General features: G+C 39.8%; 1 protein-coding gene across 4 annotated transcripts; it reads left to right on the plus strand.

Moving 5' to 3' along the window:
- LOC131302248 (ATP-dependent DNA helicase At3g02060, chloroplastic) lies at positions 1 to 27,873 on the plus strand. 4 transcript variants are annotated; one of them, XM_058328776.1, is made up of 15 exons: positions 1 to 851; positions 2,747 to 2,972; positions 3,216 to 3,461; positions 4,309 to 4,443; positions 8,066 to 8,190; positions 8,780 to 8,919; positions 9,209 to 9,279; positions 21,738 to 21,899; positions 22,997 to 23,083; positions 23,249 to 23,422; positions 23,792 to 23,836; positions 24,662 to 25,018; positions 25,692 to 26,072; positions 26,145 to 26,265; positions 27,596 to 27,873. In XM_058328776.1, the coding sequence occupies exons 1-13, from the start codon at positions 157 to 159 to the stop codon at positions 25,791 to 25,793; spliced, it is 2,565 nt and encodes an 854-aa protein (XP_058184759.1). In that variant the 5' UTR covers positions 1 to 156; the 3' UTR covers positions 25,794 to 26,072; positions 26,145 to 26,265; positions 27,596 to 27,873. The 4 variants fall into 4 exon arrangements, with proteins under 4 accessions (XP_058184759.1, XP_058184761.1, XP_058184762.1 ...); XM_058328778.1 differs by having other exon boundaries at positions 26,145 to 26,261; XM_058328779.1 differs by having other exon boundaries at positions 26,145 to 26,261; positions 27,604 to 27,873.
- Positions 27,874 to 27,878: the final 5 nt, after the last annotated feature.

Raw genomic sequence — 27,878 nt, forward strand, 5'->3', positions numbered from 1 at the left:
TGTACTGTAACGCACTACGTGTCCCCTGCTCTTTGGCTCTTTGCTGGTAGTTTGTCTGATAATTTCTCCCGCTGCCGGAAAACCTTTCCATATTGTTTCCCTAATCCGACGCCGTCCATAAGGCAAGGGATTGACTGAGTCTTTCGTTGTGAAAATATGGCTGGGGCTGCGAAAGCCAACATCTTCCCGTTCTCCATACCCGTGCCCAATATCCCTGCCTCCTCTTCTTCTTCATCTTTCTCTTCAATTACTGTCTTCGCTTCCAACTTCCCTCACCGTCATGGACCTCGTCCTCATCGGAAACCCTCGTCCCCTCTAATTACCGTTCATGCCGCCGAAGGCATTTCCATCTCCAGGCCCATGGCCGCCGCCAGCACCGCGACCACCACCGAAGCCCCTCCTCCTCAGCGAAAGGAAAAGAAGACCGAGTCGAAGGAGCGCGACGCTATATCTATTCTCAACGAAAGGATACGCCGTGATTACGCAGGCAAGAGAGAAGCTAATTCGAGACCCGTTATGGATTCCGAAGAGGCTGATAGGTATATTCAGCTGGTCAAGGAGCAGCAGCAGAGGGGTTTGCAGAAGTTGAAAGGCGGAGGAGGAGGAGGAGGAGGGGAAGGCGGAGAAAATAATAAGATGGGGGCTTTCAGCTACAAGGCCGACCCCTACACTCTCCGCTCTGGAGATTACGTCGTCCACAAGAAGGTCGGCATTGGACGATTTGTTGGGATTAAGTTCGACCGCCCCAAAGATTGTACTGAGCCTGTTGAGTACGTCTTTATAGAGTATGCCGATGGAATGGCCAAGCTCCCTGTTAACCAAGCCTCCCGCATGCTCTATCGCTATAATCTGTGCGTCCTCCTTCACCTTCCAACCTCTTTTCAATTATTTGAAAACTTAATGATATGTACACCTTACCCTTCTTCCCGCATTAAATAGATTTTGGAGACGCTCTGCTAGCAATTTGGGTTTGTAAAGAAACTAGTTCAAGTGTGTTACGATCCTAATGTCCCACATTGCCTAAGTATGGGCTTGGCCTTGTGTACATAAGCTCTTGGGCACCCTCCCCTTTAAGCCGGTTTTTAAGGGTGAGTTCTACCCGCGAGTTTGTATCATTTGGTATCTAAGCTTGCCATCGCGTTGCAATGCGACCTGCGGAGGGGGCGACTTATCTATACTTAAAGTAATTAATACTGATAAATGAGTGGAGCCACTAGGAAAAAAACAAAGGGCTACCGTCGGGTCAGTGTCGATAGAGTGGTTGCCTTGGTCGTCGGTTGCGGAGCAAGGTGGTATGTTACGATCCTAATGTCCCACATCACCTAAGTATGGGCATGGCCTTGTGTACATAAGAACTTGGGCATCCTCCCCTTGTTTGCCGGTTTTCAAGGGTGAGTTCTACCCGTGAGTTTGTATTAAAGTACATTATGGAAAAGCTGTTATAAACTTATATGCATATAAGTGTCGAACAAATTGATTACATCTTGATTGGGCTCATTCAAAATTTCTTTTTTTACCTCTTTCTTATGTAGCATTCTCACATTTGGATAGCACCACTCATCGGTATCAGATTTCTTAGCCTAACGCGACATTCATCTTTTAACCGTTTATTCCTTAACCGCGTTGCTTCTATTTAGTTTGTCTCAAATAATCTTTGTAACTGTCTCTTAAAACTCTAACTTAGTAGGATTTTTGAAATCATGCAACATTCGTGGAGCACTTTTCTGTTTCAACCATTGTTAAGTAGTTTAAGTCTATATGCATTGTTCTGCTCAATCTCTTTTGGTTATTTATCTAAACAGCTAGGGCTAAAGAACTTGATTTATACATGATGTTTCAAAAGTTAGAAGCATTCTAGTCGAGCTTTTCAACAGGAATGGAGAGGATTTTTTGGCCACGTAGAACTGACACAACTTGTGGTCGCTAAATCCATTTATAATGCTCTATTCGATATACCTGCAGCCAGAATTCACGGCATGCAGGTTTTTATTACCTTGGGGCTTAATACGTCCCAAGCTTATTCCAAAGTTTTACCGGCATCATAATAAGAATGGAGCCTCAGAACTGGCAAAATTTCACTTACTTCTTATTGTTATGAAGTTTTTATTTACTGATACCTCAGTATCCGGCCTAATGGACCATTAATGCGGAGGACCTATCCCACCGTCGACTGCGGGGGCCCAAATTAAAATTTGGGACAAAGCTCTATAGGGACTGGCCTAACACAGGAATTGATAGCACACGGTGAGAGTGGAAATTGTAGAATCACAGATCAAAGGCTTCCTGAGGCCCTGGTTTCCGGGTTCTACCATTGCGGTAACCCGTGGGAGTTCTTATTCTTACCAATTTAGGAGTCATCTGGTCATTTCTCACAATAAAATGGCTATTCACGTAGTTTCAATTCGTGGGTTTTGCCTTCCGTATACCTTGCATAGTCCTGCTTAACTTAGAGCTGACTTGGACTCTGCAAGTCTCAATAGATAATATGTTTTTTAGCAAGCATGTGCACCATGAGACAACCTCTAGATCAGGTCTTGGATTACACAATAACGTACCTAATGTGATAAGGTAAGGACTCCGGGGCTATTTTTGATGTAAATCGAAATATCAGAGGAGATTCTCTTCTTATTAATGTTATTGTGTGACGTAATAATCTTTTACGTTGTGGCATGTCCTGATTCGTATGCATAGTGTTTGTTACACCTATCTTGCAATCATCATAACAAAAACAATCACCATTTTCCAGCCCAAATGAAACTAAAAGGCCACGAACCTTGAGCAAATTAAGTGACACTAGCATGTGGGAAAGGAGAAGGGTAAAAGGGAAGGTTGCTGTTCAGAAAATGGTGGTTGACTTGATGGAATTGTATCTACATAGGCTAAAGCAACGAAGGCCTCCTTACCCGAAGAGTCCTGCCATGGCTGAATTCTCAGCTCAATTTCTCTATGAGCCTACACCAGATCAAAAGCAAGTATGGTTTATTTTCTTCTTGCTCATGACTTGTATATGTATTATTAGGCTTCAGTAGGTTCACTTTCTCAGAGTTATTTCAGTTTCTGACAACTTACTTCATTCTAGCGCATGTTTATCAGGCTATCAGGAATGAGGTTTCTATGTTTCTATTGAGAAAATGTCTTGTAAATATCGTTTCCTTGTTGAATTTTTTTAGCTTGCATGCATTACTGGAACTTGAGAGCTTGGAAACTTGTGGCAGGCTTTTATTGATGTTGAGAAGGATTTGACAGAGAGAGAAACTCCTATGGACAGATTAATTTGTGGTGATGTTGGGTTTGGTAAAACAGAAGTTGCAATACGTGCTATATTTTGTGTGGTCTCAGCAGGAAAGCAAGCTATGGTACTTGCACCTACAATTGTTTTAGCGAAGCAACATTTTGATGTTATTTCTGAGCGGTTCTCAAAATATCCTAACATCAAGGTTGGACTCCTGAGCAGGTTTCAGGTAAAATGTTGTTTTGAGCTAGTTTTTTGTCAGTAGATGGATAAAATGGATGGTTATTTAGGCGATATAGGATCAATGTTTAGATATTGATACCATACTTGCTTATGAAGTTCTGTTTTTTTGAAAGGAGATAGCATTAAAGATGACTACTTAAGTACTTATTAAAGATATCATTCGGTATTGATACTCCTTATTACGCTCAATCAAATGGTCACCAGAAGCTTCCTTGCTAACAATGGAATGCTTGAATGCAAAAGGCGCTTGGATGGTTCCTTTCTCATTTTGATCACAAGTGTTGGTAGTTATGGTGGCTCAGCATTTCAATTTTTGAAAAAATATGTTCTGTAACTTACCATTTTCATTTTAAGATTCCTTTCATGTTCCCCTGTTCATATCATCCTTGTGACAAAAAACTACGATTTACTTTTTCACTCCTTTGTTTCTTGCATTTTCATCTATTTTATGAGCGATCTGCTGCATGTTTCCTCTTTCTCGATCTGCTTGTTTTGGATAGCTTGAGTATGTATGCCTATTACAAGATCAGTTTCTTTTGGTTTTGTGGGATCCTTAATTTTGATCTCCATCCTAGAGCAACCTGTTTTGTTTGGTAAGTTCGCAAGAGCTTCTTGGTGATTCTAGATCTTGATTTTGACAAAGGTGAGTGAAATTGGTAGAAGTTGTATGTAGGAGTGTTGTGAACGATTACTTCATCCCAAACCTGTAGATCTTTTATTTGCATCAGCAGTGCAATTCCTCATCAGAGCACTGCTCTACTCTGGGACAACATAATTGAGCAATAGTAGCTTTTCTTTGTGGCGGGATTAACAAGATCTCTTGAAACATGCAGACCAAAGCAGAAAAAGAGCAGTATCTGCACATGATCAAACATGGATATTTGGACATTGTTGTCGGCACTCATGCACTTCTTGGCAGTCGGGTTGTGTATAATAATCTCGGCCTCCTTGTAGTTGATGAGGAACAGGTTTGCTTTCTATTTTTCACGCTAATGGCTTTGCATCTTTGTGTCTGACTGTCCGGTTGTCCATCCAGATTAATTCGTTATATTTCTCATTCACTCAACTCCGTTCAGACATGTATATGTATGTACATCTAACGCAAGAGATATGAACTGATGCTTTTGGTATCTTTTGTCCTAATTTCATCTGTCAGTCATAGGAACATGTTTCTTTGCCTAGATGATATGTATGAGATACATGCCTCTTAGACTCTATCAGCAGCAGCCAATCTCCCTATCTTGTCTGATAACAGTTGGGTTTCCTAATTTCTTCAACTTGGACTTTCTTCTATACTGCATTCCAAAAAAATGATAGAAACACCTGGTTTCACAAAAGTGGTTTCTTTCGGATCCTAATGGAGTTTATTATTTTGTTTTGAGGTAAATGGATCTTGTGAAGCTAGGGTTCCCAGACTCGGGTGCTGGTGTCGGACTAGGCACGTGTCTACACATCGGACTCACTTATTTTCCGAATTGGAGGATATGTAAACTTGCTTAATAAATTGGACAGAGGCATGGGTTTGGATACGGCTAGAAAAGTACCTTTTTTGTTTTTGAGATTTGCAGACTACAATATTAATTTCTGTTGTCAGTTGCTATAATCAATAGTTATGAGTTTGGCCGATTTTGGCTTGAGCCCAAGATATATTTGTACTAGCCAGTTAAACAATTAGTTTAGTTTTATGGCTAATAAATTAAATGTGATGTAGTACAAATCTCTACTGATTTTCTGGAAAGATTTGATAGGATCAAATCAAGGAAGAAGTATTGATCAAGACTTTCAAGTTATGGGAACTTTTAATTCTAGAGTTTTAGTTTTAATTTATGCCACTTGTTTTGGCAACTTTTGTTAGGGAATAATAATAGTCGGAGATCTTATTTAGTGCTGCCTATTTAGCACGATTCTAGTTTCCTATAAATAAGGGTGCACGATTCTAGTTTCCTATTTAGCTAGGCCTACTACTAGTATAAATAAGGGTGCAACCCTACTTGTTATTCATTCATTCATTCAATAAAATTCAGAGTTCCCTATATTGTGTGTTTATCTCTTTCTTATGGAGTCAAGAAGCCCGTCTGTTAGAACGATATCTAACCCCATTCGTCTACTAGAATGATATCTAGTCTCTCTTCCGCTACAATGCTGCGTCAAAATGGGATCAACTTATTTATTGCTTTTTCTTCAATGGATCATCAATACAATTTTCAGAACTTTGTCATGTCTGACATAGATTAGTATCGGTGTATCCTAATTGGTTTAGTCAATTAGGATCCCTTGGTTGAGTATCTCCCTACATTGGTAGTACAAATATATGTGGCTATCTGTCTATGAAGGTAAGCAAATTACACCAAACATATTGGTTCCTTTTTGGTGTCAGAGCAAAGCACCGTCGGTCCCCTCATGCCAATACAATCGCTATCCATGACCACGAGAAGGAAAGTCTCCACCACCATTGTCCGCCTGGGGGCTCATCTAGCCTTGACGACCACCACAGTGGCAGCCCCTTGCTCGTCCAGGATTTTAGCTCATCGGTGACAAAAATGTATATAAGCTCTTTGTATACAAAACGCTATAGAAAATACAATATATTTAGTTTAGTTGAAATTCATCAGGCATGGTTTATTTAGTTTAGTTGAAAATTTATTGGGCTTGGTTTATTTTGTTTAGTGAGCTACATCATCTACTTACTCACAAATTTAAAGTGAATTTTGATTTACTTCAGCTTCGTACCAATGTTCTTGTGTGGACAATGATAAAGAAAAATCAAATTATATATGAAAATAATATAAAAATTTAAGGGTAGTTTTTGAACCGTGGGGTTCGATTTAACCCCTTGAAACCATAGTAGAGTCGCCCTTGTGCCTGCCGATCCACCTAGGGATCTCGCCGATTGTCAACCAACCTAGGGCTTTCCCTCCGTTGATCCCAAACCCTTCCGTTGCTCGCCACCTGATCATCCTTCCGCTAATTCACTGATAGTTGTGTCGCCTCCTACTGCTGCTCTACCTTTGTTCTTAAGGTGTTCACGGTTTACTTGCTTCTTCTCTTTGCTTGTGGCTACTATGTAGCTTCTGTAGCAGATTTCTTCGGGTTTCCGTGTCTTCGGCTGGTTATTCCCTTTTTTCAATTCATAATTGTTTGTAGTTGATGGCTTATTATGGTTGAACTAAGTGCTCCTGTCATGGCTGAATCAAGTATACCCCATGTACTCCAAATCTCCAATACGCTTCTTCAATGTCTCGTCATTTTCCTACTTGTCGTGTTACAACTTACGAGCGTTTTCTTGAATTGTAAGAATTTTGCCATGGAATCGCTAATTTCGTCTTTTCCTTGGAGGGAAAGGCAAGTCTGTTTGGCTCCGACTGAACAACAATCTTCAGAGAAGGATCCTAAACGTGTTGCATATTGAAAAGTGCACTATTTTTTGTTGGTTCTTCAACTCTATGGACATGTTCATGCACCATGACACAGTTCATTGTTTGTGAGTTGCTTTGAGACAAATGTATGCTCATTCTCGCAATGACGTTCATATTTTTGAGCTATATCAAGAGATCTCTCATGCATCTCAGGAGGCTTTGCAACTCTCGGTAGCCGAATTGTCTAGGATTTACTTTCTCGCTAGGGTGATTGGCCCAATACGAGCCCTTGAGTGACTTTTTGGCTGATGCAGCCGCTATTATGGTCAAACCACTCACTCGTTAGCTTGCATATCGGTTTTTGATGGGTTTGAAACCCGAGTTCGAGTCTCTGCAAATTTAGATTTCATGCACCTCCCCTATGTCGTCCTTCGATAAGGTTTTTGCTATTATAGATAGTGAGGGGCATCCTTGTTGTATAGTAGAGCCACTGGGTCCTCTCCCTATCTCTGAGTCCTCTGCCATGACTAAGGGCATTTGTGTTGGAGTTCTCCCCAATTATGAGGTATTTAATAGAATCTGTACCAGTTTCTTAGCTCTCTTTTTTCTCTTACTATTTCTTCAAGAAAGTCAAAATACATATTTTAAAGATGTTTTAAGTCTAAAATAACTCGTATCCATAAAGTATCTATCACCATTTTGGTGATAGATAAATCAGATGGACTCTTTGTTTTAAAATAATTTCTTTACAATTTTGATCAATAACTACACAAGTTGTTAATCTTGTTGGGTTTTATGTCTAATAAGACGTTTAATTGGTTAAATTATCTTATGAGTTCTTGTTTCCTCTAATACGAAACCATAGCGTATCAATAATACTGTGTAGGAGCATATCACATATGGGCTTGGAGCCATTGTCTATCAACTAAGCTTCCTCCCTGCTCTCCGACCATCATAGAAGACTGCTAGTGTCCCTGCAATCTGGCTAGTGTCTCCTATTGGAAAAACAATTATGCAGCACAAAATCTTAAATACTGGGATTTGTATATTATTTTCAAAAGATGCATGGAAATGTGACCTTCGTTTTTTATGATGATATGCCATAGGAAAGTGATGGGGAATGTAGTTCAAACCCTCCAGTTCCATGCTTTCTCCGTGATACATCTTTTGATTTTGATACCCAACCAATGGAAATGTTGTTGACTTGTATGTGTATTGTTTCTTTGCTGTACAGAGATTTGGTGTCAAACAGAAGGAGCAGATCGCTTCATTTAAAACTTCAGTTGATGTTCTCACGCTTTCTGCAACACCTATACCGAGGACCCTTTATTTAGCATTGACTGGGTTTCGTGATGCTAGGTAATGCTAAGACACAAGTGGAAGTTGATGCGTTTAGTACACTGTTTTATTAAATTGTAGTTTTGTATAAGATATATTTCTTTGTGTTAGTATCGTTGGGTTTTAAAAAAAAATAAAAATAAAAGAGTATTTTCAGTTGAATGCTTTTGTTCTAAGAAGTAAAGGAGGGAATGTGGGCAATTGTGGATCTGTGTCACTGAAGTAAATGAACATAATGTGAAACCATTGGTCATGGGTGGAAGATCAATCTACCTTTTTCTAAGCACTTGCGGACTTAAGTCGTCAGCACTTTTCTTATGAACCGTGATGACTCCCGCATGTTCCACTTGGCACAGAAAGGGTTGGAATCAGTTAAAATAGCAGTATGGTCGGCTGGAATCTTATTAAGGGACTATTTTTTATTTTCATAATTTTTGCAGATATGTTTTAATAGTGTGGATATAATGTTGTTTAGTTTCCTCATTATTGGTTTATGACTTTATGTGGCTTTGCTAGTTTAGCTCGGCCCCATGTCTTACCTCAGCCTATGTCCTAGCCTTTGATTGTTTTTGATACTTACATTCCTTTTGCATCCTTCTTGTCATATCAGTTTAATTTCAACACCACCTCCTCAAAGAGTTCCTATAAGAACTCATCTTTCAGCATACAAGAAACAGAGGGTAATATCAGCAATTGAGTATGAGCTGGACCGTGGTGGCCAAGTTTTCTATGTTCTGCCTCGTATCAAAGGTAACGTCTCTTACTGACCATTTTCTATAAGTTCAACTAATGTGTCATTTTCTTTTTGCAGAGGCAGTACAATACATGAGTATTATTAGATATGAATGTATCAGGGTAGGTCACAGCTTACTGCTCATATGGCAGGACATAGATAGAGGGACAAGTAAAAGGAAAAAAACTTCTCCATCAAGAAAAGAAAAGAAAACTTGAAAATCAGTTTGCGTGTTCTTCACTATGAGAATGTCCAGTGTTTTCTTATGATTTTGTCTCTTGATGTGAGTTCCACAACCATCTTCAGGACTTGAAGAAGTGATGAAATTTCTTCAACTTTCATTCCCAGATGTTGAAGTTGCTATGGCTCATGGGAAGGTGAAATCTCTTTTTTTCATAAACTAGGATTCATATAATAAGTAGGATTGTGTAATTTTCAGATAAACAGATGCTTCATGTTGTGAAGAATTGACTGAGTTCCCTAAGTTTTGATTTTGTGTTATGGATTCTTTATTTTTTAAACATTGGAAACTGAATTTTAGATCTGCATTTTTTGGTTGTCCTCGGTGGGAAAGAAATCTGTTTATGCTTGTAACATTAGGTATGGTTGTCAAATTGCTATTCAAATATTGGTTTGTTTTGCAGCTTCCCCGAACTGGGTGTACTAGAAGTCAAAACTATGTCTGCAAGTTAAACTTTGTGTTGTAGTGAGAATCATTATCATCTTCTTATGTGGTTCTTCCAGCTTTGTTTTGTTCTAAGATCACATATTCACCCCTTTCTGGCATAGTTTATCCATTTCAGTTAATTCTATATGTATTAATACAACTAGGATAGTCTCTAATAATCTTCCACGGATTTGTTTTGTTATAAGGACTTCTTTATCAAATCAGCATGACAGGATTTACATTTTGAACGGTAAAATATTGACTTCTGATTAATAACGAGTTCAATTTGTTGACCCTTGATATAGGAAAAAGTCAAACTTCATTTTGTGATACTCTTGTTGATGCATTGAAGTCCCATGGTAACAAATGACATTTTGAAGGCATGAGGCAGCGGTGCTCTTTCCCCAAGCTCCCATGATTAACTTAGCAAGCCTTAATACCAATTACTTGAAGTCAGTTTCATTGGGTCATTTATATTGGACTCTTTACAGTACCCGCAACCTTTGTCAAATTCAAGTCAATCATGCCTTTTCTCACAGCTGGCTGGACCCTATGTTCCCGGTTTTTACTTTTCTCCTTTTTACACATTCTACTTGGACTCCTCATTGTTTTACTAGGAGGTTTATGGCACGCTGCGTCGTGGCCAAACCTTCTCAATCAACTTTGGTATACATCTCCTTAAAAAGAAGGATATAGATAGTGAAGGGGATATTAGTCTGTTTCATTTTAGTATCCAGGAAGGGCGGTATGTACTGCTTTGTATGTGCAGACTATCTTCTATCAGTAGGGGTATTTTTTTGTATGTATTCTGGTACTTATAATCTCATAGAGAGAGAAACCCTTGTACAGTATTAGGCCCATTCTATTATCCAATAGCAATTTTTTTGACCTATAGATCCTACAATTTCACAAATTGTGCTTTTCATTTTCAATTACAGCATAGGCTATCCATTAGCTTGCTATCTTTCTTTTTCTATATGTACTGGGTAGGAGAGAAAAGAAGGAAAAGTTAATGTATCAACCTTTGGCACTTATTGTTCTACACCAAGGTTTTCCAACTTGTCTTCCACTCTCTTCCCTTCACACAGGGTGTAACATATAGGGCAGCTCTGTATTGTCATTAGCTTCTGGTTGTTCTCCACCAGATTCCCATAAGCAAAGTGAGGAGTAGCCCATCTCTAGTCAACTCTACAGCTAGCTCGTAATATGATTCGACCTCCACCAGATCCAATCATTGTTTCTTAACCTCAATTGACCCTTTAGGAGGTCCCATATCTCATCTTTCAAGGCTTCTGCAATTGTACCACCTTCCTTAGTGTCCAGTGATCCATCTTCCTGTCTCATCTCTAATTACTTCCCTAAACCCAGCCGGACCAGGGTTTTCCCTTTCGAACCACCATCTGTGTTGAGTTTTGCGTTTCACAGCTGGCAACAGTCATTTCATCGGTCTTAGCATTTCTCGGACGTTTGTTAAGTTGCAGATCTGCGATCTCAACAGCATTTTATAAATCTTGTGCACAATCACTAGAACATCGGAATCCACTTTTTTTTAGGATGACCATATTAATATGCCGCGAAATAACAATGTAAGGTGATGTTCTGGGTAATGAAACATATATGAAATAATAAAATTGATCATGGGGATTTATAGCAACCCCATTCTCTCCAGTTTGTAGGCTGGCTTATGTCATGGACCTGCACATAATCTGTTGTTTGGGAGAGTAAGAGTACTAAGAGAAGTGTTTAGGGTGTTAAATGAACCCTAACACAACAACTATTGTCTATATTATGAGATAAGTTATTACAGAACTTTACTAAGCGATGTGGGACAACTAATAGAATTGTTACACTCCCCCTCAAACTGGAGAATAGTTATCATAAAGTCCCAGCTTGTTACACAACAATTCTAACCGTGGCTTGAACAACGACTTAGTAAACATGTCTGCCAAGTGAGAGCCTGTAAACACAAATGGAGTAGCTATAGCACCACCAGTTTAACTTCTCACGCTCCAGATAACAATCAACTTCAATATGCTTAGTCCTCATATGAAATACCGGGTTAGACGCAATGTGAATTGCTTCTTGATTCCATAGTACAAATTCATAGGTAATTGCACATTGAACCTTATCTCCTCGAGAAAAGACCGCAAACATACAATCTCACACGTCGTGTGTGCCATGGCTCTTTACAATCTCACCGTCTGCTTCTTACCCTTCCAATTGACAAGATTTCTACCTAGGAAGAAACAATATTTAGTAGTTGATCTCTTATTATTAGATGGTCGTCCTGCCCAATTGGAATCAGTAAAAGTCTCAACACGTAAGTGTCCACTTGCTCTATAAAACAGACCACGTCCTGGATGTGACTTGAGGTGCTTTACAATTCTAAGAACACCCTCCCAATGTGTAAGACGAGGAGCATACATAAACTAACTCACCATATAACTGCAAACAAGATATCCAGATGTGTAATCGTAAGGTTGTTTAGCTTACCAACCAAGCGACAATATTGATCAGGATTTGAGAGCAACTCCCTCGGTAAACACACAATTTAACACTGAGATCCATAGGAGTCTCAACAGGGCAAGATCCCAACAAACCATTATCCTTAAGAATATCGAGCACATCCTTCCTTTGAGATAAGCTAATACCTTTTTGGATCGCACCACCTTAATACCTAAGAAATAACGCAGTTTTCCCAAATCCTTAGTATGAAATAGTTGACGTGGGAAGGTTTTTAGCTCATCAATAGTTCAATACCTCTCTGGTCATCACCTGTAATGATAATGTCATCTACATAGACAATCAATAATACTTTCCCTCGGTCCAATGTAAGAGAGAATACGAAATGATGACTGCCGTGAATGCCAAATCTCAAAACTCCACTGAACTTGCCAAAACATGCTCTAGGGGACTAAGCCCATATAGTGCTTCGCGAAGACGCCACACATAATTACGTTACCCTTGAGCAACAAACCCTGGTTGTTGCTCCATGTAAATTTCTTCCTAAAGATCCCCATGAAGAAAGACATTTTTGACATACAACTAAAATAATGGCCAACCAAGATTGGCTGCAAGAGAAATAAGTATTTGAACAGAACCAAGTTTGGCAATGAGAGAAAAGATCTCTAAATAATCAACACCATAAGTCTGGGTGTAGCCCTTTGCAACAAGGCCAGCTTTATAGCACTCAACAGTTCCATCAGAAAGATGGGAAGATACTTGACAGTGAACACCCAATGACAGCCAACAACGGTTTTTCCAACAGTAAGATGAAATGACTCCCATGTGTTATTGTGATGAAGGGCAGACATCTCATCCTCCATAATTGTTTGCCACTCAGAAACATACAAGGCCTCTTGAACAATGTTGGGGATGAAAATAGAAGTAGAAGTAGTAAAAGCACGAAGAGCAATAGGAAGGTCGTCCGGATCTCACAACGATGGTTAAGACGGAGTGGTGGGCTGAGGTGTGGCTTCTGGTTGATGTGGCGCTGGTGGAACTTTAGGACGCGAGCATATACCTGCAAGGGTTTCACAAGAGGGATAAGAAATAGATGATACGACTATAGGAAACATAGACTCAGACTCGGGAAGGTCAACGGGTGTGGGGTGACCCAAGAAAAAAGGCAGTGACTCATTAAACCTGACATCAGCACAAACAAAATGACGACGTAGAGATGGTGAGTAACGCTTATGCCCTTTCTGAGTGTGTAACCCATGAAGATACACCGAATTAACCGAGGATCAAGTTTGTCCCGGTCAGGATCCAGAGCATGAACATAACATGTACACCCAAACGCTTGAGGGGGTAATGAGTGGAAAGGCCGCCCAGACTCTTATACTAGGTTTGGAGGTTATATTTAACCAATGTGGGATAAGCTCTAACACTCTCCCGCACGTGCAACCCCTGATCCACATGTGGTGAGGTAAACACACGATTCAACACATGCAACAACTATCAAACTACCATCAACAAACAAAGGGGGAACCAACTATCAATGACATAGAGTCTTGTCCAAAAGCCTCTGAAAACCTAGCTTTGATACCATGTTAAAGCATCCAACTCAAAACCAATTGGCAATGAGTGAAGAGGCCGCCAAGGCTCATATACTATGTTTGGAGGTTATATTTAACCAATGTGGGACAAGCTCTAACATGATCAAAGTTGGTCGAAGCGTTGTGGCTATAAATGCATTTTCTTAAAAGATGTATTTCCTCACAATTACAATAATATCTGGGCCATGGAGTCAAAAGTAAGCAGTTTATTTTTCTTTTAATCATCAGAAATTCATTCAAGAAAGCCCACGAAACTTATACAAGGATTTTGTCACAAAGATTGTTTGGAACTATTAGTAGAATAAGTGGGTTTGTCCCACATCGCCAATCTAATGTGCATGTAACTCTCCAGAGTAATATAAATATGTGTGTGTGTTAGGGTAAAATATACTCTACACACTTTCTCTTTTCTTCCAAACAACATGGTATCTGAGCGTAACCCGCCATAGATCTACCGTACCCATTTGTCACCCACCACCACATCGGATACTAACACCACATCCGCCCCCAAATCACACTAGCGGACCATCACTATTGCGCTGAAACCCTAGCCCCCAAATTCTCATCTCTCTCTGCCGACACACCTAAAAACAGCCTCAGACCCATTGCCACCCATAGCCCAGTCATCGGTGACCCTCACCGGACATCGACGATCCTCCGGCGACCCTCACCTTACTCTGGCGAGCCTCCTAGTTTTAGATTCATGTGATTTTGCTGGTATTTTGTCTTCCTGTGTTCTATTGCTGGTATTTTTCAGATCCCTTGTGACTTCGGTGTTTTGAGAGCCATTCTGCCCGTAGTTTCTCTGTCTTCTACTCAATATTGATGTAAGTCGGACTTTTGGAGTTGTTATGTTCAGTTTATTTGGGTTGGACAGTGTTTAATTTATCCTGTTTAGTTATTGGTGGATCTCCGTCATCTATGGAGTTAGTATACGTGACTGTTATGTCCAACCCAGGTACAATCTGTTGGGTATTCATGGTTGTGGTCAGTTGTAGTTGTTCTTGCTTCTGTTGATGGTAACTTGTTGGTAGTTGTTGCTCTTGTTGATTCTTATTGGTTGGTGCCTCTCCGTTGACTGGTAAAATGTTTGAGCAGAAGGATTCTGATTCTGGTACTGTTTCTAGCTCTGGTTCTACTCTTGTTGGTAGCTCATCTAGTGGTTCTTGGTCTCGCGAGAGGCGCCTTATTACCTCCACCCCATTAATGGGGGCAATTATGTTCTTTAGGCTAAAACCGTTGAGGTGTATTATATGGGTCAGTCAGGACTCCTATTTGACTGACGGACCGACATATAAGGCATGGAAAGCGGTTGATGCCCGTGTTCGTTCAGAGTTATGGAATAGTATGATGGAACAGGTTATTAGTATGCTGATGTTCTGTGATACCGCTAAAGAGGTGTGGACCCAGGCAAAAGAATTTTATTCAGGTGTAGACAATCTCCATTGCACATAGGACCTTCGTCGGTCTTTTTTTAATATATCTCAGGGTGATGATTCTTTTGAGGATTATTATGCTAAGTTCCGGCGCATTTGTAATAAATTGGATGTTTGTGAGCCTCTTACTGCTGATATTCAAGTTATGCGGCGCCAGTGTGAACATATGAGGGTTACTCATATTTTATCCAGTGCATCATCGACCTTTCGTCCTGTGGGTAATCAAATTTTGGGGACTCGTGACTTACCTCCACTCAGTGAGGTTTTTAGTCGTCTCCGTCAGTCATCGTCTATTTCTACACCGACTCCTGACCGTTCTGCTTTGACTTCCGCTGTTTTTGATAGCTTTGTGTTCTCAGTCAGCCGTGGTCGTGGTAGCCGCTGTGATTCTGGGTTTAAAGGTCGTGGCTAAGATTTTGGGATGAGTGGCCGTGGTTCTGGTGGCCATACAGATACTATCATTGGTGGTAGTGGAGATCGTACATTTAGTTGTGGCGGCCGCACGATAGGGAAAGGCTACGATCGTGTCCGTGGCGCTCGGTTGTGTACTTATTGTGGGGGGACCAATCATTGGGTGGACACATGTTATGAGTTGTATGGTTTTCCTCAGGCTCATCAGGTTGGTGTCTCTTAGGATACTGGACAATTTACTCAATCTTCTGCCGATAGTATGGTTATTTCAGCTGATTAGTACAACGCTTATTGTCATTTCAGACTGCGACAGGATCTTCCACTGCTACGCTCGCTCAGACTGGTCCATCTATTGCTTGTGTTGCCTCCTCTTCTTCCTCTCCTTGGGTTATTGACTCGGGAGCTACAGATCAGTACACCTACTTTCCTTTGTGATCGACAGCCAGTTAGTAGACCATCTCATGTTACCTTAGCTGATGGATCTACAACTGCTGTTATTGGTTTGGGTTCAGTTCCTATCTCTTCCTTTCTTATTTTGACATCTGTATTACATGTTCCTCATTTCCTGTTTAATCTTATGTCGTGAATCGACTCACAAAATCTTTAAATTGTTCCGTTACATTTCTTCCTCATGGCTGTGTTTTTCAGGATCTCAAGACGGGGAGGAAGATTGGTGGGGGCATTGAGCGAGGTGGCCTATATTACATGACTGTTACTCAATCTGTTACCCTCAGACATCAGAGTCTCCATATCAACAACACTGTCGTCTTGGTCATCCCTCTCTTTAGAGTTTGAAGTGTCTTGTGCTCTCGTGCTGTTCCATTAATAAGTTGGTTTGTAAAGTTTGTGAGTTTAGTAAACACTGTCGAGTCATTTTTTATCCTAGGGTTGACTATCGTGCATCGCGTCCTTTTCAATTAGTTCATTCAGACATTTGGGGACCTATTAACGTGCCTAGTATTTTTGGTTTTCAGTATTATGTTATTTTTTGTTGATGATTTTTTTCGTATCACATAACTTTATCTAATGAAAGAGAGATTTGAATTGAAATCTGTTTTTAAATTCTTTTACATGGAGGTTAAGAATCAGTTTGATACTTGCATTAAGATATTTTGTTCAAATAATGCCCGAGAATATTTTCATAGTACATTTTCTTAAATTTTCAGTGATCATGGCATTATTCACAAATCGTCATGCTCTCGGACTCCACAATAAAATGGAGTTGCTGAGCGCAAGATTCGGCACTTGTCTGAGGTTATGCGTGCCTTATTATTTCAAATGCAGGTTCCTAAGTCATATTGGAGTGACGCTGTCCTCTCTGCGTCTTACTTAGTCAACCGCATGTCCTCTACGGTCCTAGGTGGTCAGGTTCCCCATACAGTCTTGTTTCCCGATCGGCCTCTCCACTCATTACCCCCTCGAGTTTTTGGGTGCAACTATTATGTCCATACTCTTGACCCTGATAGGAGTAAACTTGATCCTCGGTCTGTTAGGTGCATTTTTTTGGGATACTCACACCTAGAAAGGGTATTGATGTTATTCTCCTACTTTACGTTGTCACTTTGTCTGTGCTGTTGTCACGTTCAATGAGTCATTGCCATATTACTCGGCTCCTGTTACTACCCATGATCTCCTTACACCAGAGTATGTGTTACCTATGGCTGTTCCAACTGGCACTGTTCCACCAAACCCTTTGCAGGTTTATGTTCGGCGTTCCAACGCACCAGCACCAACCCAGCCTCTGGCACCAACCTAGCCTCCACCTATAGAACCCTCCCAGCCTGTCAAACCATCTTTCACCAGCACCTCCATCTTCCCCCCCTGTCGCCAGATCTGCCTGCTCGTCGATATTCGACTCTTGAGACTCGCCACGCTCTGGTAAAATATGGTTTTTCTAATTGTTCTAGCACTTCTCACCCTTTTTCTCGGGTTATCTTATATGATCATCTCTATCCATCTCTCTATGCTTTCACTACTACTGTCTCTTCCGTTTTTGTTCCTAACACTATTTAGGAGGCATTATCCCGGTCTGAGTAGCGGAAAGCTATGGAGGATGAAATGTCTACTCTTCATAATAATGGCACATGGGAGTTGGTTACTCTTCCTGCTGGTCAAATTACTGTCGGCTGTCGTTAGGTCTATATTGTCAAGTATCTTCATGATGACACTGTTGAGCGTCACAAAGCTCGCCTGGTTGCCAAAGGTTACACCCAGACTTATGGTGTTGATTATTCAAAAACGTTTTCTCCCGTTGCCAAGCTTGGTTCTGTGCGGATTCTTATTTCTCTTGCCGCCAATCTTGGATGGCCGTTGTTCCAGCTTGACGTAAAAAAATGTCTTTCTCCATGGCGATCTCCAGGAGGAAGTCTACATGGAGCAACCACCTGGGTTTGTTGCTCAGGGGGAGCGTCATAAGGTATGTCATCTTCGCAAAGCACTCTATGGACTTGAGCAATCTCCTCAAGCGTGGTTTAGCAAGTTTAGTGATACCGTTATGAGATTTGGCATGTGTCGAAGTTAGTCAGACCACTCTGTATTCTCCCTTATGTCGGTTCGAGGGAAAGTATTGCTCATTGTTTATGTAGATGACATTATTATTACTGGAGATGATCAGAAAGGGATTGATGAGTTGAAACAGTTTTTACGTAGTCAGTTTCACACTAAAGACTTGGGTCAGCTGCGATATTTCTTGGGTATTGAGGTAGCGAGGTCCAAGGATGGGATCAGTTTGTCTCGGAGGAAATATGTGTTGGATATTCTTGAAGAGACAGGTTTATTGGGAGCTAAACCTGTGGAGATTCCAATGGATCCTAATGTCAAACTTTGCATTGATCAGGGGGAGGTATTTCCTCATCCAGACCAATATTGTCGCTTGGTTGGTAAATTGAATTATCTTACCAACATACGTCCTGATATTTCATTTGCTGTTAGTTTGGTGAGTCAGTTTATATCTGCTCCTCGTCTTTCACATTGGGAAGCTTGTATTCACATTGTCAAGTATCTTAAGGCTCATCCTGGACGCGGTTTATTTTATCGTTTTAATGGTCATTTTCGTATTGAGGCATTTACAGATGCAGATTGGGCAGGGTCACCTTCTGATAGGTGTTCAACAACTGATTATTATACTTTTGTTGGTGGCAACCTAGTTACCTGGAAGAGTAAGAAGCAAACTGTTGTTGCAGGTCTAGTGCAGAAGCTAAGTACTGTGCTATGGCTCATACTACATGTGAGGTTGTTTGGCTAAGATCCTTTCTTGAGGAGCTGGAAATTCAGGTACAGTTACCTATTCCTATGTATTGTGACAATCAGGCAGCGATACATATTGCCTCGAACCCGGTGTTTCATGAGAGAACCAAACATATTGAGGTAGATTGTCACATTGTTCGGGAGAAGATTGACAGTGGTATGTTGGTTACGCTCTTTATGTCCATAGGAGCTCAGATAGCAGATATTCTTACCAAATCACTATTTAAACCTCGTTTAGAGTTTTTATGTAACAAGCTGGGATTTTGTGATAGCTATTCTCCAGCTTGAGAGGGAGTGTTAGAAGTGTTAGTAGAATAAGTGGGTTTGTCCCACATGGCCAATCTAATGTACATGTAACTCTCCAGAGTAATATAAATATATGTGTGTGTCTGTTAGGGTAAAATATACTCTATACACTTTCTTTATTCTTCCAAACAACAAGAACCAAACCACCGTCACTGGGCATGACCGCGTGAGCATCGTCTTCTATTAACGCATACTGCTAAGCTGGCTAAAAGCGACCTTGGGGGTATTTTCATTCAAACGTGAGGCAATAGAACTCAAAAAACGAGAAACTCAAACCGAAAAAATACAACACAGCCCCTAAGGGATGCAAAGGCTCCACAAAAGGAGGGAAACACGGAGGAGAAAAACAAAAAACAACAAAATAGAAAGGAAAAAGAAAAACTGCCCTTTATTCAGTCTTTGTCATTGAATGCTGTCATTGCTGGATCTGTAGCTTTTGTCGTCTGATCCGACTCCAAAGTCACTGGAGCTGAAACATCGCGTCAACCTTGGGGACTCTGGATCTAACTCCGTCGGGGTTGAAAAGAGAGGGTTTGAGGGGTAAGGGTAGGGGGATGATGAGAGTGGAGAGTTGGGGGGAGGGGTGGAAGTGGTGGTGTCAAGCGAGCCCTCTGTTTGTTCTTTGATGGTTAGTAAGAGTTTTCCCATGGAGACAAGTCCAAAGAAATCCTTCAGCCTAAGGGATTTTCAAGTCCTAATGTCAAGCGCATCTTTCTTAATTCACAGTAAGCATGTCATAGGTAGATTTAAAACTGAAAACATCTGTCATAACTCACTTTCCAGCTGGGGTATCAGTGAGATTCCAAAACTTAAAAGAGGAGTTGTTGAAGATATTGGGTTACTTGGGTATGTTCCATTTGATTGGGGTTGACAAATGTGTATAAGATTGTAGTTTTAGGTTTGCACAGAGTTATTTGGAAAAGTGGAAGCAATAGACTGTATCAAAGTAATCCTACCCATGAAACATAAATCATTGGCTTTGCAGTTAGAAACCCATTGCATCTTCTCCAATTTATACTAATAGTGTTTTTTTGATGGCCCTTTCATGAACGAGGGTGTCTCCCAAAATAGTTGCCTGTGTCGGAGGTAATGGGGATGCTACACTGGAGGCTTTCAGGTTACTTGCCACTCTTGTAGCCATGGTAAAAGAGACAGATTACTCCTCAAAGTTTATCAGTTTGCCAGATGTAGAACAAAACTTATTCAGAGTGTCCATTATGGTCTCATAGTTCGGGTCATTTGCTTTAGAAGGAAGTTCAATATCATAAGCTAAGAACAAGTAACTGAAAAAGGTCCGTCATTTGAAGCTTTAAGTCCATTCGAATGTCTATCATCGATTTGCTTGTCAATGATGAGAGAAAATCTCTCCATACAGAGGATTGAATGATAGGGTGTTGGGGACCACCTTGTTTAGGATTAACAAGGAGAAATTTCCATTAACTTAAATAATAAGAATTTTCTAAATCAATTTTAGAAATCTCTAACACCTTTTCCTTGTTTTCAATCTAAGGGAGTGATATTATTAGGGGTGTTTATGCCAAGGACACAGCTAGCGCGTGTGGGCCAAATAATATCATCTGGCAACAGGTCTCAACCTTTTAACAATTACCTTGGACAGAATTTTGTAACTACCATTAAAAAGCTTATAGAGCTTGTCTTTCTAGATTTTTTAGAGAGAATGCACACACCTTTGTCTCTATTTTATGTTTTGGGAAGTGAAATATTTAAGTATGCATTACTCGGAAACAAAGTTAGTTATGTTCCAATATTAAATATTGTTGTCTAATGGCATTTAACATGTATGCTGGATTAGAGTTTTAATCATTGTTATGTAACTCCTTTCCCAACTTTGTCCGGCTTTTCAAGTATTGATGTTAGACGCCTTTAGAATCAAAACGAAACTGCTAGCTTGGCGACTTCATATAACTTGTTTTTCTGGTTATTAAACAAATAGAAGATGAGATAGCCAAAAACTTTAATTTAGCTGGTGCCTGATGACTAGTTGTCTCAGTATATTTGTTGCAGCCTATGAAGCACCAACACTTCTAGAAATTATTGTATCCATGTTTCCCGCTGTGAGGACACGCAACACAAAGGCACACATATGGACATGCCACGTCCATTAAATTCTAGTACGGACATTACATTTTAATGATATGTTTTGCAGAGGGTCACGTTGGGGTCACGCCACACGACAGGGTAATTTTTGTGAATTTTAAAAGCCTTTCTGAGGTAATAAAACATATTTGTGCGTGTATCCCCAATGATCGATAATGCATTCGATAGGAGTCCTAACCCAAATATTTAGTGGTTACAATGTTGGTTTGCATAATTAAAAATTAATTGCAAAAGAAATTGTAGTGGCCCTGCCTTGTTTGTGTTTCCATGTTTTAAGAATTGCCGCATCCCGTATTTGTATCCATGTCACTGTCTCCCGCTGTGTTTGTTTCCGTGCTGCATAGGTGTCGAACAGTTATTACTTGGTGTAATATTCTTGTAATTTCAAATGCATTTTCTAAGATAGGGAATTTCTTGTGGGGGTAAAAAACAAACCAAAAAATACAGAAGGTAGAAACGTATTATTGTATTCAAATACCAGCTCATATTTGTGATGCAGGAGTAAATCAACTTTATGTATCCTATATGTGGTATGATTGGAATAATATTTGCTACTAAGTAATTTTTGATGTATAGATTTATCCTTGTGGCAGCAATACTCAAAGCAGCTTGAGGAAACTATGGAAAAGTTCGCACGAGGAGAAATCAAAATTCTCATATGCACAAACATAGTAGAAAGTGGGCTTGACATCCAGAATGCTAATACCATCATAGTTCAGGATGTTCACCACTTTGGCCTTGCCCAATTGTATCAGGTTTACCTTTTTATGTTAATTCTCTTGCCCAAGTTTTTGTTTTTTGAGTTTCTAAAGATTCATGGAATTCGAAGGAGCAATCATGGAAATCTTAGCTTGGAATTCCTGAACACATATATGCTTGACGACTATGTAGCACAGACACTTCGTCGGAGATCACGTACCGGTGTCGAACACTTCTTGGACACCGACACTCTTTGGACACGTGTCTGACATTCAAATCTGAAGTGTCCTACTTTTTCTCAATGTTTTTGGTTTGGACACTCCGGGGACACTCCAAAAATTGCTTAGGACACTCTTGGGACACTTGCAAGACGTGTCGGGGTGTTAAACAAAATTGTTAAGACTCTTGTTAAAGCTTAGAAAGTCTTTCTTCTTTGTGTACCATATGATAGTTTATTGATGACAAAGACACAGAGATGATGAAACGCTTTTTGTTAAAATACTTTTGTGAATAATGTGATGACCTATAAGATTTAAGCTATATGTGGTGTTACACATATAGAATTAGAGCCTTTTTATACGTATAATTGTATAAATATAAACCATTTAAAACGTGTCCCCTAACGTGTTGTGTCCTCCAATTTTTTAACATCGGAGTGTCGGTGTAACATCTGTGTCGTGTCCATGTCGGTGCTACATAGCATGTTTTTCTATAAAGGGCTCAAGAAATTTGGTAAGCTCATTTGGTATTGTTATATAAAAAACTTGAAAATGAAATTGTTGAAAAAAAATTGAATGAAAAATAGAACTGCTGGAAATTTTGAAAATGCAAGATAGAACTTTTCACGCATTATACAACCTGAATACTCTCTCCAGTTTTTTCACTAGGAGCTTTATCGTATTCAGAATTATTAGTAATTCTCTCTCTCTCTCTCTCTCTCTCTCTCTCTCTCTCTCTCTCTCTCTCTCTCCATACATATACATATGTATGTATGTATCTTGTGTGTGTGTAATAGGATATTTATGGATCATAGCTTGGCATATGTGTCTTCGAATTATTTGGAAAGATCCTTTAAATCTGCATTGATAGTTATAACGACAAATTAAGATGCAAATGGTTTGCCTTTTTTATCATTTTATGTCTCCCTCAATAGTTGCGTGGACGGGTGGGACGGGCAGATAAGGAAGCTCATGCACACTTACTTTACCCTGCCAAGTCGCTGCTTTCTAAAGAAGCACTGGTACTTTCCTAATGAAATGGCGGCTGTTCTACTGTTTGTTTCCAATTATTCTATTTTAAGAGAACACCTTTTAGCATTTTGATGCTCCTATTTGCATATTTCTGAGACGTTATTGTTTTTATTTCCTGTATCGCGCAAATTAAGTTTTGAAATTTTAACATCTAGGAGAGGCTTGCCGCCCTTGAAGAGTGCCGTGATCTTGGCCAAGGCTTCCAACTTGCAGAAAGAGACATGGCGATAAGAGGCTTTGGTAATATTTTCGGTGAGCAACAAACTGGAGATGTTGGAAATGTAGGCATTGATCTCTTCTTTGAAATGCTTTTTGAGAGCTTGTCTAAGGTATGTTTTTGTTTATGATCTTTACTAACTGAACTTCAGTTTCTTTGTGAAAGATTCAGCCCAGTATGATGGATGAGTCTTCTCTTCCTGTCAGCTTTGAATGGAGAAATCCCTTATCTAACTTGTTTCTGCTTTGTTTTCTAAAAGAGCTGCATTAAGGGTTAGACAAGTCGTAATTGTTGAAGAAGGGTCGAAACAAAAGAAAATGGCTAAGATCAAGTTCTCAAATATGATTTATTATAATTGTCGAGAAACCTGGTTTGCAGATTTTCCATACAGCCTTTCCATTTTTTTCTATACAGCCTTTCCATTTTTTACACTCTTGTTACTTATTTAACTTAAATTTTTTTTTTTTTTTTGTGAATTCAGGTTGATGAACATCATATTATTCCAGTTCCTTACCAATCTGTAGAGGTATTTGCTTATTTTTGGAAACATGCAAATGTAATAAAGTTTAAAAAAAAAAAAAAAAACGAACAGATAAATAGTACATTTTAACTTTGGAAACGTACTTGTTCATGGATAAATATAAAGAAGGACCTGCATGCCTGATGTCGTCATTATCCATACTAGATTAAAGGATACGTAAAGTATAATGACCCCGCATCCAACTATCCAAGTGCATCCTTCAGCCTAAATCACTTGGCCTCAAAAGGTATACTCAAATGTAACATGTAGCCTTGGTGGGTTTACTTATATATTGAACCGTCCTTTATGCTCTATTTGGAAATTGAGGAAAGAGGGAGAAAAGAAGAGAAAGGAAAATGAGAGGGAAATTGAACTGTGTACAATTCTAGATTTTTCTATTTTCTCCAAACCAAGCAATGGGAGAGAAAATTTTATAATTTTCCCTTCCTCTCTTCTTTTCCACAAGTTCCGAACAAAGCATTAGTTCCAAACCATTGTGGAACTAAAGGCCAATATTAGGTTGTCACAATCACCCCACGTTATGATGCAATGTACTCGTCGCATTTGCCCCGACCGAAACCACCATTCATTACCGTGAACCGGCCTTGTGGCCCAACAACCTTCCTCTTATGGCCATAGTGTGGCATTTAGCTCTGTACAACACATCATCATGCTTGTATCAGATCCTAGAGATCATGTTAGATTTTGCAACCAATAATTGTAGTTTGAAGGTTCCTGCTGTGATGTTAGACCAGTCATTTGTGTCTAATTCAGCAAATCAAAACATTTGTGTCTTTTGCTGACCACTTGTTTCCATTTTTTGTGTGCCAGCTCGATTTGAATATAAATCTTCATCTACCTTCTGAGTACATAAACTATTTGGAGAACCCCATGGAAATAATTAATGAGGCTGAAAAGGCTGCTGAAAAAGACATATGGAGTTTAATGCAGTTTACACAGAATCTGCGCAGTCAACATGGGAAAGAGCCTTACTCAATGGAAACTCTACTGAAAAAGCTTTACGTGAGAAGAATGGCGGCAGATCTAGGGATTTCAAGGATATATGCTTCAGAAAAGATGGTTGGCATGAAAACAAACATGAGTAAAAAGGTCTTCAAGCTCATAACAGATTCAATTGCATCTGATGCCCACCTAAATTCTCTGGAATTCGAGGATGACCAAATTAAGGTAGTGATGCTTGTGTGTGTGTGCATATGTAGGTCAGTTGTGTGTACTTTTTTGTTTGGATTTCGATGTAAATGGCTTGTTGTATGGTTGGGTATGTTCATCGCTGCTCCATGAATATAGAAACAAAACCTAAAATAACGTTTCCCAATGGCTACATGGAGACGACTTGCGATGCCAATAGTTTGACAACCTGCTTTTTCTGATATTTGGACAATTAGTCTCCATTGAATTTGTTGCCGGTGAAAATTAAACGGAACTGATGTTTGTGCCTACATATCGTACGAGGATTTGGCCAAGATTCCTGCATGTTGGGATCGATCATGTGCTGCATTTCAACTTTTTGTGGATCATCTTAGCAATCGATTTAAGGTTGTCACTTGGAGGGTGGGACCTACCATAAATCCAAAGCTCGTGGCTCGTGCTTAACTCCCGTTCTGCTGACCATGCCCTGATTAACTGGAAACGGAGTCTCGAGGGTGGTTTACCTGCATTGGTGTATTCAAACTAGCTCTATCCTGGAGGGACTTCTCATCCTTAAAAAGAATATGATTTGTTGACATTCCGCTTAACCAAAGTCATTTTTTTGATTAAGTTGCTATTCATAGTATTCCTTTTAAACTTCAGGGGTATTTTTTTGTTCACATATTCCCTTACTTTCCCTTTCCTCTTGCAGGCAGGACTTCTTCTGGAACTACCAAGGGAACAGCTGCTCAATTGGATATTCCAATGTTTGGCTGAACTTCATGCTTCACTACCAGCTCTGATAAAATACTAATGTCCTACCCCGCCCTTTCTTGACCAGACTTTGATTTTTTAGAGGCTTCGCTACATAGCAACAAAAGGATAAAGGGAGATGAATAACCTGTGTCTGTTTTAACAGCTACGGGGTGATCCCCCTGGATGTGAAATCTGGGGATGCCCTTGTACAGCTCACATTGATGTACGTTGAGTTGGCATAACAAAGTGATATCCAAAACTAAACATTCTTCCAGAAAGGTGGTGTCTGACAAGGACTGTATGTGATTGTCCAGTGCCGGTGTTATGTAAATGTGAGGTAACGCTACTCATTTGACTTAAGTGTATCTCATCCTTTTATGGTTGACTACTAACTTGTGTTCCTCTGCAGGCCTATCAATACAAAGGTAAATGAGAATGCAACACTGTTGTTTGTTGAAGCCCAGTGTTCTTATTGCCACTACCTTAAAAATGCCATCATTCTTGTAGACATGAAGTTGCACATGGCGTACGTAAGTTTTCCTTTTTCCTCTTCTTTGTTTTTCTGGAAGTTGGAAGGACCACCTTAGCAATTAACTTAACGATTCTTATTATAAACTATTCTATTTGATCTCCTCATTGGGAAGCTTTAGTGTAGTTTTATCCCTCTGCAATTTGTATGCATAGACGTGGGACCTTTTGTAGATAGAATAAGGTGGTTGTCGTTACCTTCATAGATGATTGAAACATGCAGTAACATAGACATGTCAACAGAAGACGCATGATCTATTTCAATCTACTTGGTGTGAAACTAAAAACGGTAGATTCAGGCCCAAGTTTAACTTCAATAGAAAAAAACCAGTTGAAAGTTGAAACCACCCCTGAGAATTTTGTAAGTTACTGTAGGAGTGTAGGGGATGAAAAAGGATCATCAGGTTTACGGCTGTCCATAAACAGAAAGTCTACACACACAGCAGATCTGTGCACAGATTTTGTTGTGGGGCCCACCACGGGTCCCACACAAATCATCCGAGCCGTTCATTAAATGTAAAACATTTTTTCAAATGTTCCTGTAAAAAATAAGCTCAATCCAATACCTATAGGTGCTTGATCCAACCATATAACTTTTCATTATCTGAAAATCTGAATGAAAAGTTAAATGGTTGGATGAAGCACCTATTGGTATCGGATTGAGCTTATTTTTTACAGGGACCCTTGAAAAAATGTTTTACATTTAATGAACGGCTCGGATGATTTGTGTGGGACCCGTGGTGGGCCCCAAAACGAAATCTGTGCACAGATCTGCTGTGTATGTAGCAGGACTCGTCCATAAAACCCTCCAAACTGCGCTGACACCTGCAGTTGAAAAGATGACTGCGATGGGTTGGGCGGGTTAGAGGGTCTTTTAGGGGGTTCAAAGTTCTCTACCGGCTACAGACCTGGCCTGCCTCTGCACAAATGTTTCTACCTACCACATGACCTGCCACATTTTATCCAAACAAACCCCAAACCCCCACTCCAACCTTTCATGTTTTTTTTTTTTTAATCGGGATTGAGAATACACTTCTCTATTTGAGCATGATTTTTTGAATTTCTTTACACCAATGTAAAGTACTTCATGAGTTCTGCAATTTGGTTATTATGAACGGAAGTATTATATTTTGTATTCGAAAGTTGCATGACTTTTCATATAGAATCAGCAATTTGGGACAGAGGTAATGCTAAACTAGGTTCCTCTTTTCAACAACTTAAAAGCAATGCAGAAATATCAGCTATCACCCGACTCTTTCTAATTATTTCGACAACATAGAAGAGAAGTATTTCAACTTAAGGCATGATATCTAGGGGTTTGCTTTGTCGTAGGTTTCAAGTTTGGAATTCCGTTAAGGGCTATCAACTTTTGAGGGGCTGGTCCATAGAAGCTTTGTCTCGGCTTTAGATGGGTCTCCACAACTGGACAGTGGGATTGGTTCTTGAGAGATTAGTAGAAGTGTGCATAAACTAATCAAGACAACCTGAGTTGTCAAAAAGAGATTCATTGTTTTTGCTAGACGGGATTATCTCTTGCTCCAGTAGGCTCTTATTTCGCTTCTTATTGTTTGGAGTTGTACTTAAACTTGGCAAATGTATTCCTTGCAGGTGAAGA

Source organism: Rhododendron vialii, chromosome 10a (assembly GCF_030253575.1).
Source record: "Rhododendron vialii isolate Sample 1 chromosome 10a, ASM3025357v1".
Taxonomy (NCBI): Eukaryota; Viridiplantae; Streptophyta; class Magnoliopsida; order Ericales; family Ericaceae; genus Rhododendron; species Rhododendron vialii.